Source organism: Lampris incognitus, chromosome 15, assembly GCF_029633865.1.
Source record: "Lampris incognitus isolate fLamInc1 chromosome 15, fLamInc1.hap2, whole genome shotgun sequence".
Lineage (NCBI taxonomy): Eukaryota > Metazoa > Chordata > Actinopteri > Lampriformes > Lampridae > Lampris > Lampris incognitus.
The window spans coordinates 29699531-29715392 of NC_079225.1; the positions used below are offsets into that span (position 1 = coordinate 29699531).

General features: G+C 45.8%; 1 protein-coding gene across 1 annotated transcript; it reads right to left on the minus strand.

Moving 5' to 3' along the window:
- Positions 1-3568: 3568 nt before the first annotated feature.
- LOC130125526 (bromo adjacent homology domain-containing 1 protein-like) lies at positions 3569-14934 on the minus strand. Its single transcript, XM_056295113.1, has 7 exons — positions 14857-14934; positions 8819-10597; positions 7428-7786; positions 6933-7092; positions 6597-6676; positions 4705-4796; positions 3569-3758 (listed from the first exon to the last, which is right to left on the minus strand). Exons 2-7 carry the CDS (start codon positions 10575-10577, stop codon positions 3569-3571), a joined length of 2640 nt encoding a protein of 879 aa, XP_056151088.1. The 5' UTR covers positions 10578-10597; positions 14857-14934.
- Positions 14935-15862: the final 928 nt, after the last annotated feature.

The following is a 15862-nucleotide window of genomic DNA, read 5'->3' on the forward strand; positions in this document are numbered from 1 at the left end:
ATCAACAGTGTGGATACGTACATAGATATACATTTATATATTTATAAGGGCATATCAGAGGTCACCCAAAATCAAAAGGAATGACTCCTATCTCATATATTTTATGGGATATAACAGGCTGTGCACCGGGTAACACTACTAATACACCGGCCAACTCCTATACTGGTGAAATAATATATAAACATATGAACCGACAGTGTTGCCTTGACAGCCTGATGGTTTCAATTCTCTTCCAAACACACAGACATTAATAATAAACTGTACTGTCAGTCTACCCCCCCCCCCCGCCCACCCCACAGTATAATAATAGCGGTTTGAAAATATAAGGTGGACACAATCATCAACATTGTAATTCAGGAATGGATTAGTGCAATATAAGGAGGGGAGGGGGCAAGCACACTGAACGAGGAGGAGCGTTGAGCAGGAGGAGAAGGGTGATGGAGGAGACAGGAGCTCAATTTTGTGTGACATCCTTTGGTTTTTGTATACGGGAGGGGGTTGTTTGGATAGGTGGGTTTGGGGTAGTGGGAGCGGAGAAGAGCAAAGTTTTGCAGAGGTGAGAAAGTGCGGGTACAGAAAATGAACAGGTAGAAAACGGGTTCCCGTGCAGTACCACATGTCAGGATGCAAAGCTCGCAGCCAGAGCTCATAAATTAGCAACATATGAAAGTACATGGTCTGATGAGGCAAGTCACACAGAGCCATCAAACCATTAATGGGTTTTGTGAGTGCACGGTTAATGCATGTCTCCAGTGATTTCAAATCAGAGCTTTATAGGCTGGTCAGTCAATTAGTCAGCCTATTAGCAATGACAACTGTGTGTGTGTGTGTGTGTGTGTGTGTGTGTGTGTGTGTGTGTGTGTCTACAAAATGCCCGATCTACCACGGCCTACTTCTATGCGGTGGGACTAGCTGCCTAAGGCTCTACCTGCAGGTAATAAGGCATGTCACAGGGAACAGTAGAGATGGATATGGAAATTAAAAAGTCCTCCACTTGATGGGCCAATTCAGGGCCGAGGACCAATTTCATCACCTGAGTGAGGGATTCCTCCCCTGGACCAATGAAAGACCCCTATAGAGTACAGGTCCTTCGATCTCAGGCCTCGAACAGAGCAAGTTTAAGGTGGCAGTGTACTCAAAACGAAGCAGAACTTCTCGTAAAAAAAGAGATGTATCGAACATGAGACGAAAAGAAAAGACGCGGTGTTGTGTTCACGCTGCGTGTTGTGTACAAGCACCTGGTGCAAACAACCCACCGGTCTGTCAGATGTTTGTAGATCTCCCCTGTCTGCAGCTGGTCCGAATATCACATCATGGTTGGGGGCATCCAGGTAGTGTGGTGGTCTCTTCCAGTGCCTACCAACATGGGGATTGCCGGTTCGAATCCCTGTGTTACCTCCGGCTTGGTCAGGCGTCCCTACAGACACAATTGGCCGTGTCTGCAGGTGGGAAGCTGGATTTGGGTATGTGTCCTGGTTGCTGCACTAGCACCTCCTCTGGTCAGTCGGGGCGCCTGTTCAGAGGTGGGGGTGAACTGGGGAGAATAGCATGATCCTCCCACACGCTACGTCCCCCTGGCGAAACTCCTCACTGTCAGGAGAAAAGAAGTGGCTGGCAACTCCACATGCATTGGAGCCGGAATGTGGTAGTCTGCAGGCCTCCCTGGATTGGCAGAGCGGGTGGAGCAGCGACCAGGACAGCTCAGAAGAGTGGGGTAATGGCCAGATACCATTGGGCAGAAACCCCCCCCCCCCAAAAAAATCCCATGGTTGGTTGCATCAGTTTATCGGCAGGAAACAGAGCTGCCTCGAAATCCTGCTGCACCCTCAAGCAGCATGGAATGACGCAAGAAGGAACCAAGAGTTCATATTGAGTATAGTGAGAACGGTGTTCAGGGACGTATTCACTGACGTTTCCCTCTCAAAAAGTTCTTTCGCTGCCCACCTTACTTTTGATTGCTTTGTTGAGGTTTTGTTAGAGCACGCTAAGACTCGTGTTATGTGGGGCGCTGAATAGTGCAGGTCCTAACCAAAAATTTAAGAGGACACAATCACGATTTTTGAGATTTTCTCTCTCTCTCTCTACGTTGTAGGGATAAGACTCCATAACAGCCACACGATATTGAGCAGTCTCCTGTGTCTCTGAAACACCTCTGAAATTTTGCAGAAAAATGTCAGCCAGTATCCATGGATTACTCACCTGGCATTGACTACTACAACTATATATCGTGCTCTCTGCATTTTCTCATACAATGTTGCCTATTTCGATATCGCCCACTGAAGACATCTGCAAACCAGGAAGTAAGAGCTGTAGTCTTCACATTCACAGGTTCTCCATCAGTGACACATTTCCACACAATTTCAGCAGCACTTCAGAAACACACGGGAGACTGCTCAGTATGGTGGCTGCTAAAGGAGTGTCTTCTCTATATAGATAATGTTGAGAACATAATGGTTCTCCTTCAAAAAAGAAAAAGCTGTGGTAGAGTTGTATGTTTGGTAATGAAAGAGCTGACTCACAAGACCCGTCAGGTACAGTACTGGGTGCATCATCTGAGATGAAAACATTTGTGTCAGTGTGTTGTGGCACACAGGAGAGAGGAAGTTCCACTTCCTCTAAAGCTGCCTGTGTGGTATGATTGCCTGAAAGCCTCCTGAATACCCATCACAGAGATAAACATTTACAACACATACATGAATGCATTCTATCCTAGTACCACTCTCTCTCTCTCTCTCTCTTTCTCTCTCTCACACACACACACACACACACACACACACACACACACACACTTCACATGCCAGACTAGGGTGGACCACAGTGGGTGCAGACAAACACACACACACACACACACACACACACAATCTCTGACAAAAAGTCAGGGTCATCGCTCTCCACAACTGGCGATGTTCGCACTACAAGTGCCTTCAAGCCTATTTAAGTATTATCTGGGACAAACTCAAACCAGGTGAAATAACAGGACTCTCTCCATTTGCTGCTCCTTCACCCTGCCTGCTTCAACACCGTTATACTGAGCGGGTAGCACAGGGTTCTGCTCCCCAACAGCGCCTCAGCACTGAGACCAGCTCTGAACCCATTGGCTTTCGACTGGAATAAACATGATTGGTGTGGTAAGACGCTCTTGGGGACACCGGACAGGGCGCGGTAGACCCAACTCAGCCGTACATGGCAAGGCAATTGGACCAAACTTCTTGAGTTGTGGTGGAAAGTAGAATAATCCAAGTTGAGCTCATCTCCACGAAGATGACTGATTTAACTGCTTCTCTCTTCTGCGCTCCTCTAACCCAGGTGACACCGGCGATTCAGCTGACCGAGACGGGTTCACATGTCATACTAGAATCCCCCTGTTGTCAACCAATGGGATCTGTGCTTCATAATGCATCAAAGACCCTCCACACTTCCGACGGGTCTCTTGCAGAAAACCTTCTCCACCCCCCCACCCAACCTCTCTCTGAAACTTGTGAGGTCCCCCAGCAGAAAAGACATGGGTTTTCAGTCCCTTGAACAGCCAAAGCTGCTTGTCCGTTGGCTTTGTGTGCAGTAATTTCCTCTACTGTAAGTTCTTCAGAATGCGTCCATAGCGGAAGTCGTAGACATGTCGGCAGAGATACACCAGCTCGGGGTCGATGTCGGTGGGCACACAGCGGTGGGAGGGGGGAGCGAAGTCAGGGCGGCAGGGTACTATGCTGGCATCACCGGGTGGGGCGCCTTCAGCACGCCGCTTCGCCAAGGCACAAAATCTAGCAACAAACAGACAGACATAGAGGTACACATGCAAATAAACACACACACACACACACACACACACACACACACACACACACACACACCGGTCAAGGAAAAAAAAGGTGACATTTTCAATCTCTGCTTGTGAATGCCACAGTAATATCAAGTACACTACAAAACCCTTTTTCATTTACCTCTTTTCAGACAGCAGTTAATCTTTTTTATTTTTTTGAAGATTGTCCCACCATTTTCTCCCCAATTGTATCTAGCCAATTACCCCACTCTTCTGAGCCATCCTGGTCACTGCTCCTCCTGCTCTGCCAATCCGGGGAGGGCTGCAGACTACAACATGCCTCCTCCGATACATGTGGAGTCACCAGCCGCTTCTTTTCACCTGACAGTGAGGAGTTTCACCAGGGGGGACGTAGCGCGTGGGAGGATCCCGCTATTCCCCCCCCCCCAGTTCCTCCTCCCCCCCGAACAGGCACCCCAACCGACCAGAGGAGGCGCTAGTGCAGTGCCCAGGACACATACCCACATCTGGCTTGCCACCCGCAGACATGACCAGTTGTGTCTGTAGGGACGCCCAACCAAGTCGGAGGTAACGCGCAGATTCAAACCAGCGATCCATGTGTTCGTAGGCAACAGAATAGACTGCTATGCTACCCAGACGCCCCTATACGCTTCACTTCTAAAGAGCACTCATGCCTGTGAGCTTCCCCTTATACTCATCACAATTGCAGTCTCTGATGTGCAATATGATATGAAAGAGCAGGAATCTACTTGTTTTAAGGAGCTGATTTATAAATTGATAGAGAAGAAATCTTACAAACAACAAGCAGTGGGGTGTGCTTTTATGAGTATGTGTGTGTGTGTGTGTGTGTGTGTGTGTGTGTGTGTGTGTGTGTGTGTGTGTGTGTGTGTGTGTGTGTGTGTGTGTGTGTGTGTGTGTGTCCTCACCTACAGTACTGGGCTAGTGGGAGAACATAGCATCTGTCTTCTATGCAGGCCACACTGTTTTCATCCTGATGCCGTGAGGCAAAAATCTCATTCTGAAAGTGGCAGAGAACGTGGAGCATCACATCAGTACAACAGAAAACATCCTTATTTCCTACTATAGAAAAACTCATTTTTCACACTCTGCTCTGGGTATAATGTGTAGCTAGTGCATGTATTTCCATTAAAATAATATAATATTTCACTGTGGAATATTTCCTATATTTCACATTTTTTTTGCAAATATGTTTGCATTTTTCATATTCCTCCTGTACACATAGTATATACATAGATAGCCTCCAAAAACAAATGAATAAATAAAGCATAACATTATTTGCAGTATATTTTTCACACACTCGGAGATCCAGCGTTTCGATATTCACAGAAGTCCAACCTTCTTTTATACCCACATTTTTTGTTACCTTCATCTATATTTTCTTACAATTTTAGTGTATATTTGGAGGTTTCAATGCGCAACGTACCAAGTCGTCTTCATGCACGCTCAATAATCCAAGTAAGATAATCAAAGAAGGTTGAATCAGTTCATCTGGATACAGTGTTTATTGCCAGATACGTTTCATCGCTCATCTAAGTGACCTCTTTGGTCTAAACTGACTGCAGGTATCCCCACCCTTATAAACAATACAGCCATTAAACCATTAAACTTAAGCCATTAAACTCTAGCTAATGGTCACACCCATATTTGCACATGAAACTGGTCGTTGGTTTTGGTCATTATGCATCTGCTGCCATGTTACAATGCTGTGATTGCAAACATTCCCAAATCCTCTGTGAACAGTACACATGGCCACTGAAACTCTAGTTAATGGTCACACCCATATTCACATATGAAACTGGTCGTTGGTTTCGGTCATTATGCTACTGTATTGTTTATAAGGGTGGGGATACCTGCAGTCAGTTTAGACCAGGGGTGGCTAGCCATGTGCCATGGAGAGCCATGTGTATGCAGGTTTTCATTCCAGGTGATTTCACTGACTAGCCACCCTTCAACCAAAGAGGAAGAATGTATCAGTAAAATCACCTGGTGTGGAGTCGGGTTGAAATGAAAACCTGCATACACATGGCTCTCCATGGCACATGGTTAGTCACCGCTGGTTTAGACTGAAGATGTCAGTTGAGTGATGAAACGTATCTGTCAACAAATGTTGTACCCAGATGAACTGATTCAACCTTCTTTGATTAAACGTAACAAGTCATTTTCCTGGTAATGTCAAAACAACAAATAAAGCACATCCTGATTCTGAATCACTATATGAAAGCAGACACCACGTGAATCTTAACTGTTCATCTGTAAATGCATTGCGCCTATCTTTTTCTAACTCTCCGTGCCAACAAACAGAAATACATCCTCCTCTGCAAAACACATGCTGTAGACATCCGCTGCCACTGGAAACATGAGGCATTTCACTGTGATGACTTTCCAACGGTGAAATTGCATTCCTCACATGTTCCCTGTTTGAGCAACACACCGTTTTCTGTTGTCGGGATTCAACTGTGGCACGAACAAATGAGAATATTTTCCTTTTCCTTAAATCTAAAAGTTATAGTGCCACTTAAACAATGCTAGGGACGTCTGCAGTGCTGAAGAACATACCCTGCGTTTGTTTGATATTTGTTTACTCAATTGTTTGCATAAAATTTGTTCCTGCCAAAGTGACACACAGTTTTTGCCGCGCATTGTTTCACCGGACTGTTCCTTTTTCGGGTCATTCTAGATGGGAGAGAGAAGAAATTCTGGTCGCGCGAGAGAAACTAGTAAATTTAGGGAAACGCCAAAGTCATGCAGCGATTTAATTGCTCCAGTAAAGCGAGAGCAGAGGGGGATCTGGCCTCACCTCACAGTGTGTGCTGGGATCTCGGCCTCCCTGGGTGTGCTCCGGTCGGTAGTACCAGAAAAGGCTCATCATCAGCTCTCCTGAGGAGACAGATTGACACACGCATGCGCGCGCACACACACAAACCCAACACATAAGGACAGACAAACCAAACATGAACACCTGCAAACACCCGCCTATCCATTTATTCACCCATCCATCTATCCATCTCTCTATCCACTCATCCAGCCACCCACACAACCCACCGACCAATTCAATTAAATCCTCATCCACTCAACCATCTATCTATCAATCCATCTATCTATATATCCATCCATCCATCTCCTCTCCACACACCTGTTTTGGGGTCCTCCCAGAGTGCCGATATCTTGGCAACATAGGGTAGGGACTTCTTCCTGGGGCCTGATCGCAGCAGCACAGTGTCTCTGACACGTATCACTTCCCCGTCTCTCTCCACTCCTTCATAACACTGCCGCAGGGCGGTCTCCTCTTCTCCCTGAGAAACAGAAACATATAGACACACGTGTGCACCCACGTGCACATCTGAGCAGTTAGTCATAATTCACATCAAAGCGATGAATAGGACTCTAGCACATGGAGTTACATGGTAAAAACATGATTACTCCACCCAACCAAGCACTGCTCACCAAACTGCTTGCTTGGGCGATGAGATGTATGCTGGCAAGGTATTTTCAGGTTGTTGTACTAATGACATGAAAGGGAGTCGCTCTCTGCATGGAAATATTTAGGACCGAACCTGTGTGATACCTTTCTCATCTCCTCTGTCTGTATACTCAAAGAGGCATACACCTATTAACACACACAACCTACCGCTATGAAGACCTCCCTCTCCGTAGGCACTCCAACGGGCCGCCAGCCGTTGGTGGCACGTCGGCGGCTGACCCGCTTTTGTTTGGTGCTGCTGAGTATAGGCTTGGGGGATGGCTGTTTCTGGGTCAGGCGGGTGCGGCCCATGGACAGGGAGCCATTGGAGGGCTGGCTGCTTTGCGGGCACTCCCTGGCCAGCTTCAGCCTGGCTTGGGGCTGGTCCCGCCCAGACAGGGGTGTCAGCAGGTGGGATTTGGCCTGGGTGGAGGAGGGCATGCTGGGGAGAGGGCAGCTGGAGATGGGAAGCGTGGGGGTGGCCATAAGGGAGGGACTGTGCTCGCCTTGAGGGGAGGAGTAACCCTCTGGGGTAAAAATGAAAAGAAGAAAAAAATATCAGTGAATAACGTTGCTTGATAACATTATAAACAAATATCCGAGATCTAGAAATCATCGGTTTTCAAAGTGGAGCCTGAGGAGTCCCCCAAGAATCTTTGATGGAACTCAAGGAAGCAAATTAAGTAGTTTAATTTCACTAAAATCGAATTTTGTAAATTAAAGCATGTACAAGAATTACTATTCAAATCCGTTTTGAAATCTCTTTTCTTTTCTTTTCTCCACTATAATGTCCCGATGTACGGCTCTTCATTGTTATATTAAAATGACAATAACAATGGGAGGTCCTTAACCTAATATATGTGTGTCTGTGGGTCCAAACATGAACAAGATTGAGAACTCTGTTCTACATGCTGAATATTTGCATGGTTTACCTGTGGAAATTTACAAATTTACTGGTGCTTCCTGTTTAAACAGAAATTCTTCTTACTAATAAATCCAATTATACATAAGATAAGCGTTTAGGGGAAAAAACACATTTGACCATGGGCCTCCTTTTTAAGTGATATCCAAATTACATCTTTTGGTTGCCAGTTGTCAAAAACAAGATGGTGAGCGTACGTGGGCCTGGTTAGAGGCGGAAATAGTAAACAACAAAGACTTAAACGTCTGCCAATAGCTGAGAATATTTTTGGGACTGTCATGAAAACTTCATATCATCATGGGACTTCATGTTTAGGATAAAAATACATAAATCGCAGGGACATGTGGTTACACTTGTCTTCAATTTTTAACAACCAGCTGCTTCCAGTTTCATTACAATTTCTATTATGGTGGTTAAATGTTGTCGTGTTCATTTCATAATGATGACTATTGAAACACGAAAAAAGCTTGTGGCAATGGTTCATGTCATGGTTACTGGGCATTAAGGGGTTATTGTAGGCTTATGTACATGTTTTGGTATCAATCATATTACAGATTCAAGTAATCATAAAAAAGGACTTAATGTCTTCTTGCTTAACTGCCTGGTGACTGGCCTCAGCCATCTCCATTTTTCTCACCTGTTTTGATGCTGTGTGTGCAACCAGTGCATCCGGTACTGAAAGAACACCCCCTGCTGGTGACAGGAGGCATGGCTCTGTAGGCGTAGCCGCTGAGTCTGCAGGCTTCGCCATAGCAGGGTGAGCCCACTGAGCCGCAGAAGGTGGGATGGGCCAGTGTTGAGGCATGAGACACTGGAGGACCAAGCAGCTTGGAGTCAGTCATCCGATTAGGGCACAAAGTGGAAGGGGCAAAGTTCAGAGGTCGTGAAGCCAAAGTCGCTGATGTTGTTCCAGTGTGTGTTGGATGGGCAATGTGGACATAGTAGCTAGAGAAGCAGTGATCGGCGGTGCACAAGCAGGGGTGGGGACTGAGGGTCAACGCAGTGTGGGGGTGGGAGTGGGTCAGAGATGGTGAGGTTACCAGGCACTCACGCTTCACAGGGGTCATGGCCGAGTTTAGAGACTGATCATTAGAGTCTCCATAGGCCTGCTGGCCCAGAAAAAAGGCCAGGCGATGGCAGTACTCCATCGAGCCCTCTGGACGACAGCAGTAGTATGGGCTCAACTCAGCCTCCACCTGCTCTTCCTTTACTGGCTTCAGTGGATACGCCAGCATGCTGCGTGACTGGTAGCATGGTTTGGTTAGCCGATGAGTGCAGCCGCCTGTCTCCCACTCCACTTTGGGTTCAAAGTCAGCCTTCTTCTTACACACTGTGCAGCCACCTTCTTGAGGAGAAATCTTTCTCTCCCTTTGTTTTTGTGTGCGCCCCTTTGGTTTGAGTCGAACTCTGGATTGCTGCTTTGGGGTTGAGGCTGCAGCTGGAGCCTTGCAGTCTGTTGTGATAGTTACTGTAGGTGTGGTCTTGACCCTCTGTTTACTGCCTGCAGTGGAGCTGGTTAGCTTCAGGAGTGCAGCAGCATTGAGGCCAGCCAGTCGTCTGGGGGCCGGAGCATCAAGGCTTTCCTGACTCATCCCTATACCCTCATCTCTCCGGTTGGCTTTGGTCTTCTTGACCTGCTTGGAACTTTGGCACGGTTCGAGCTTTTGAGAAGTAGAAGATTTGCTGATGCCACCTCTTGACGCCCTGAAACCTCCAGGCACACCACTCCTGGCTGGATCTGGATCCGTTGAGTCTCCACCACTGATGGGCTCCTCCTGCTGTCTCCTGGCTTGTTTGGCTGCCGGTTGTGGGTCAGTGGCTCTTTCAAGCAGTAGACTGTTCACTGCCTCAGCATTAAGAGAGGCTAGTCTGCGCTTGCGTGGTTCTGGGACATGGATACACTCACTATGAACATTTGATTTTGATTTGGTTTTTGGTCTTATCTTTCTCTCTCTCTGTCCACTGCTTTTTCGCTTGCTAGATTTGGATTTGAGGGCCAACTGTCTGCGGCCATCACTTTTCTCTGTTTCCTCAGAACTCTCCTGTTCACTGATGCTTTCTTCCAATCGGGTGAGGAGGACATGGCAGCTAATCCCTTCCCCTTCTGAGCCCCCACTTCTTCCCCGCAAAGGATACAACTTCCTGTCTCGTTTCTTGTCCCGCCTCCGATCAAGTTTTCTGTTCTGATCTGAGTTCTTCTGCCTGTTAGTCATCTTTTTGGCCACACCTTTCCCTTGTTTGATGGTCTCACCTATCTTCTTTGTCCTGCCAAAACGTAGCGAACGCTCCAGCCAGGCCCCGCCCATATTGTCATCATGTGACCACTGAGGGCAGTTGTCCCACCTTTCAGTATTGTGGCTCTGCCTGAAGGAACCGTTCTGCCTTGCATGAGTCATCACATGCTTCCCCAGAGGGCCTGAAGAAAAGACATAGTACAGTAATTAAACCCACCTTATACTCAACTTGATCACAATTTCATCAAACCATAAGGGGCACACTGATCCTCATGTCACATTCTTGAGAAAAAAGACCCTTATTGTGACAAACTCAAGAATCACATGATCTAACTGGCCAAGAACTGAATTCTGCAAGAAGTTTTTCTTTCGTCTCCTCTGCTCAACTCTTCTAACTACAGCCTACAGTCTGCGATCGCTTAAACTCCTTTTTATTTGACCCATAAACACCAAGCACACCCACAACATGCTGAGCATAAGCTTCTGATTTTAATCATTGATTTTAATGTCAACTGTATTACGGCCAGGGATGTCAAATCTTTGGTCATCCATATTGGATTTCAAATTTGGGTTCAGACTCAAGGGCAGACAAGGCTGATGACAAGCACTGATGGTCTTGGTTAGTATGGGAGAAGTGTATGGAGAAGAAAAACTCAGAGCATTGTCTCCCAGTCTAGTTGGATTGAGAGACAAAGAGACTATATCAAACATGTTCAATTGTCACATCTTTTATGTGGAAAATTCTGGATTCCTGTTGTATGGGACGAGCAAAGGTGAAAAGGCAAATAAAGACTGACTTGAGCCGAAAAGAGTTGACCTTGAGGGAAAAACAAATGTACAAAAAGTTGAAGAATGGTAAAAAAAAATGGTATGGGTATTATTAATATAAGCTGGCCTATGCAGCTTTAAGTTACCTTAATGGTGGAGATACACAAGTGCAAGATAGATAGATAGATAGATAGATAGATAGATAGATAGATAGATAGATAGATAGATAGATAGATAGATAGATAGATAGATAGATAGATAGATAGATAGATAGATAGGATACCAAGACAGTGTACACCCTAGCATCCCATAGTATAAAACCTTACGTATATAAAGTATAAATATGTTACATCAACTACATCAACTGGGGAGTCAGAAGGCTGAGATCCCATTCGAACGAATTTCTTATTAATTACCTTAATACATTACCAATGTTTCGACATGACAGTCTTCTACAGGGTATTAAGGGCCATAACTCAACAATGGGGGACATTATTCCTGCATCATGGCTATTCTTGCGTCGTGGCTACATGTGTGTGTGACTTCCTTCCTTCACACTCGTACTTTCAACGTGGTCAGCACCTCTCCAACACTGGTGTGCGTTCCTCCTCTCTCCAATTATTAATTACCTCAACCAGTTTTATCTTGCTACAAATACGCTTTAGCTCTGGAGTGAATATATATTTGCGGAGTGTCAATTCCAAGTGTTTGAGGTAGTATGGGGGTCCCAAATAAAACCAGTGATTAATCTGCAGGGTACACACCTGCCTGACACTAAGAGAAGAAACTCTTAAGACAGACTGTTAAGTCAGACATATACGGGGAAGATATTAAGTCTTGTAACATGTCGCCCTGCGAGTCGTGTTGCAGGGACCTAGATCTTACTGGTTTGCAAGGAAGAGTAGCAGAAATACTTTGACGGGGAAAATGTTGCTCAGTAGGCCTTCTGACAGACTTATGATCAAATAAAGTGTGATATAAGATGAGCAAGGAAGCTGAGCACACTTCTTTTCTTTTTTTTTAAATCATATCTTTCTAAGGAAAATACTTGAATTCGAAGTCTTCCACAATGTCTACATTTGCCTTTGAATTTAGACATACTAGCATTGTGCATATGGGGATTGCGCAGAGAATCCAAGCAAAATTGATTTTGAAATCCTTCTGCAATACATATGGAATAAAAAGAAAAATCAATGGGCTGAAAACTTAAAAGTCTTTGCGGTCTAAACATTGATCAGCAATTTAACGAAGGCTTTGACTACCTTTGCCCATAGACAAGACTTGTTCATTTTTCCATTTTCGTTTAAAACCACAAGGATAACACGTCATAGTATGTTTTTCAGAGGTGCAAAAGTATTTGTATTCATGGCAGATAAGGGACCTAGCACAACTAGGGGTTAGGGTTGTAAAATGCAAAGTCAAGCAATTGTTCACATGCAATGGAATAGGTAGCTTTAACATGCTCCTTTTTCAGTCGTCCATTTTGGTAGGCTTCAATAGATCACTCTAGATAGAGGTATATTTGTGCAATCATTTATATTAAGAGTCCACTCGTAAAAATATGGGCTTTTTTCAAAGACAGAGGAAACAGAACCCAGACTCTAATATTAATCACAGCAACATACAGACTGCTCTGCCGGCGACAGGAGACGAGGCTTTGTCGACTGAAAGTCTACAGGCCAAGCTTTATATCATAGTTGTGCTTTCAGTTTACAACCCAACATACGCCACTATGCCCAGGAATCACTGCGCCTTTTTCTCTTTTCCCTATTGCCACTTGACCTTTATGGAGCTGTTCATCACAGATCAGATCAGGCCTGTTCTCTCGTCCCGCCGGTTTATGGAGGAAGTATATTCAATGCTACTGACTTAACCGTCCTTGGACGTGTGAGCAGCACACTTTTAACCTGAATGTCAGTGCCATTTCAATTTATAGGCCTAATTAATTCCGACTGTGAGCAAATAATTTCAGATTCTTTCACAGTCCTGGCTAAAAAAAAAGGACGATCATGGTACTCTACATATTAACCAAAATTACCAAAATGTTAAAGTAAGTTAGTTATCTGGTTGCACCACCAACATATCACCACAAAAACCAAGACCAGCTGTACTATCACTTCCAATAACCTTAGCAAACAGCAAGATAAACATAAATTATAATCCATAGACAAATAGTCATTTGTTTTATGCAACTAGAAAATGAGGACAGGTGTCATTTTTTTTGTAAAACAATCCGTGTAAGTTTTGCAGTAACTGTGTCAGGTGCAGGAGGGGGGGAGACTGGTGGAAATGCAGTTGTTTTTTTTTGGCGATTCTCAGACATGAACTTTTACCTTGACGAGGAAACATTCAATCACCCTGTGCTTTCTATATCCAATTCACCACCACTGCCTCTCTGTCACAGCCCTTGCAGCCTGCACACGAGGCTCGTTAGGTTGATCACCGAGCTCCCCCCCTGATCTGACACGAATTACGGGGCTTTCCAAAACTCTTTGAAAGTGTGTTCGGAAACAAATGAACACGAAACGATCCAAAACCCCTTTGCGAATGGCAATGCAAAGGAAGCAAGAGACACACAAAAAAAGCGTTAAATGAAAGCCATGGGAAAACAAGTTTAGACCCTAATCGAGTGTGAGAATTTTGTTCCGCCGGCAGATATTGCCATACACACACACACACACACACTCCAACACAATACAAGTGTCATTAACGATCTTAGCCATTCGGATCAACAAACTGCAAAGACTAGACGCCAATCTGCAGCATGCAAAATAACACACAGTTCGGATTAAAAGTCCCGTTCTGCAGCCAAACCCAAACCCAAACCCAAGCGGTCGCAGCCTTCTGTAGATATTAAAGCACCTGTAATGCAAGGCTTAGCGTGCAAACATCTCTCTCCTTCAACTTCAGGTACACGAGCTTAGACGAGATGAACAAATACACAAAACAACCCCAAAAGGTGAGGTGGGGGATATTCTCAAAACAGATGAAGAGTCATATTTTTCATTTTTCCATGTCACAGCTGGTTGGCAGGCTGCTAAAGCGTGAGGCGTTGGCTTGTTGGGTGCTTCTTTTTTTTAAATCAAGACAGATAGCGTTTAAGAATTGTAAACACATCGTCAGTGTTAAAGACTACATCAACTTCGCACTAAATCAAAAAAAAAAACACACACACAACGTAAAACCCTGCAGCTTTGCGCTTAGTTTGACCCGCAAACCCCGTCCGATGAGATAACCACTTCTTCTTGAGAAGGACATCGGGGCCGAGGAATACAGTACAGGATGGGATTCAGCATGAGCTTGACGTAGCCTGCCATCTGAAGTAGCCAGCCAAGCTCTAAATATGGGCTGGGGGGGCTACCAGAATACACACCAGCCAAAATAAGGGCAGTCACCCCGAACACCATTTTTTCTCCCCCCCCGGGATTGCCTTTTCGCTGTCCCAAAGGCGACGGCTAGTCCTCTGCAACGCCGATTATTGTCACATCTCTGAGGCTACGACGGCGCGTAGCAAAGCTATTGCCTCCACACGGCGCGCGGCGGAGGTTCCGCCGAGGCGAAAATCGGTTCTGCACTTGGACGGCGTCGCGTCGGCACACGGCAACTTCCCCGCACGGCGGCCGGAGGAGCAAACGCGCCGTGGAAATAAACAATTTTGAAGGCCGTGACTTACGCTCTCCGACACGTCAGGTCCCGAGTAAAATCGTCGAGGACGGGAGGTGGAACTGGTGTGATGGCAGAGAGCTCCGTACTGGGAAACTGAGAGGGAGAGCGAGGGAGTGAGAGCGAGAGAGGGAGAGAGAGAGGGGGAGAGAGAGGGAGAGGGAGAGAGAGAGAGAGGGAGAGCGCTGGGGAGTGGAGGACGGTGGCTGCGCGATGTGCTCTTCCTGGTTCGGCTCCACCGATTTGCAGAAAACTTAATCTTAACCAATTGCTAAACAGACCTGCCTCGCTGACATCCCCGTCCTCCAATGACGACAAGAACAACTATTTATTGTAAAAGTGGAAGGAGAAAAAAAAAGCCACGCTAAATGTTTGTTGTGTTCTTCTGTGAAGTCGCGGCTATTTAACTTGGCTTCACTAGATGATTAATACAGGCTACATGGACGATGGATGGGATGTTGCCTCCTCCTCCTCCTCCTACTCCTACTACTACACCCACCCCCCACGACGTCAGCCGTCAGCCTGTCATTTGTCGTGATCAAACCCACTCAACTACAGACTGTTAAACACGTCTTCAGAAACATCAATAAGCAGAAAAAAAGAGTAAAAGGGAGAAAGCAACAACAGTGTTCAGTGATGGAGCCATGACACAAAGGCTTCAGCCACAAACAAAAAAGTTCTGATGGGATGTGGATGGGATGAAGGCGAACCTCGAAGGTCCATATGATAGTGGGTGTCCAGAAGGGATGCCGGTGTTTTCAGATCTCCAGCCTCCTTTGCTAGGATTGACAGCTGACAAGAGTTTAAAGCTACAATCCATGATTTCCCCGATCTGCCCCTCCCCCTGAGAGCTACAAACAAGGTGTTGCAGACATTGTCGCTTGTGTGCTGTGAGCAAAGCAGTAAACCATTCCCACCCTTGTAAAAAAAAAAGGGCATTCTCGGACCACAGCTAACACAGGCGACCTAATGTATTACAAACTACATCAAACTACTCGGGAACACTGCTGTACCTG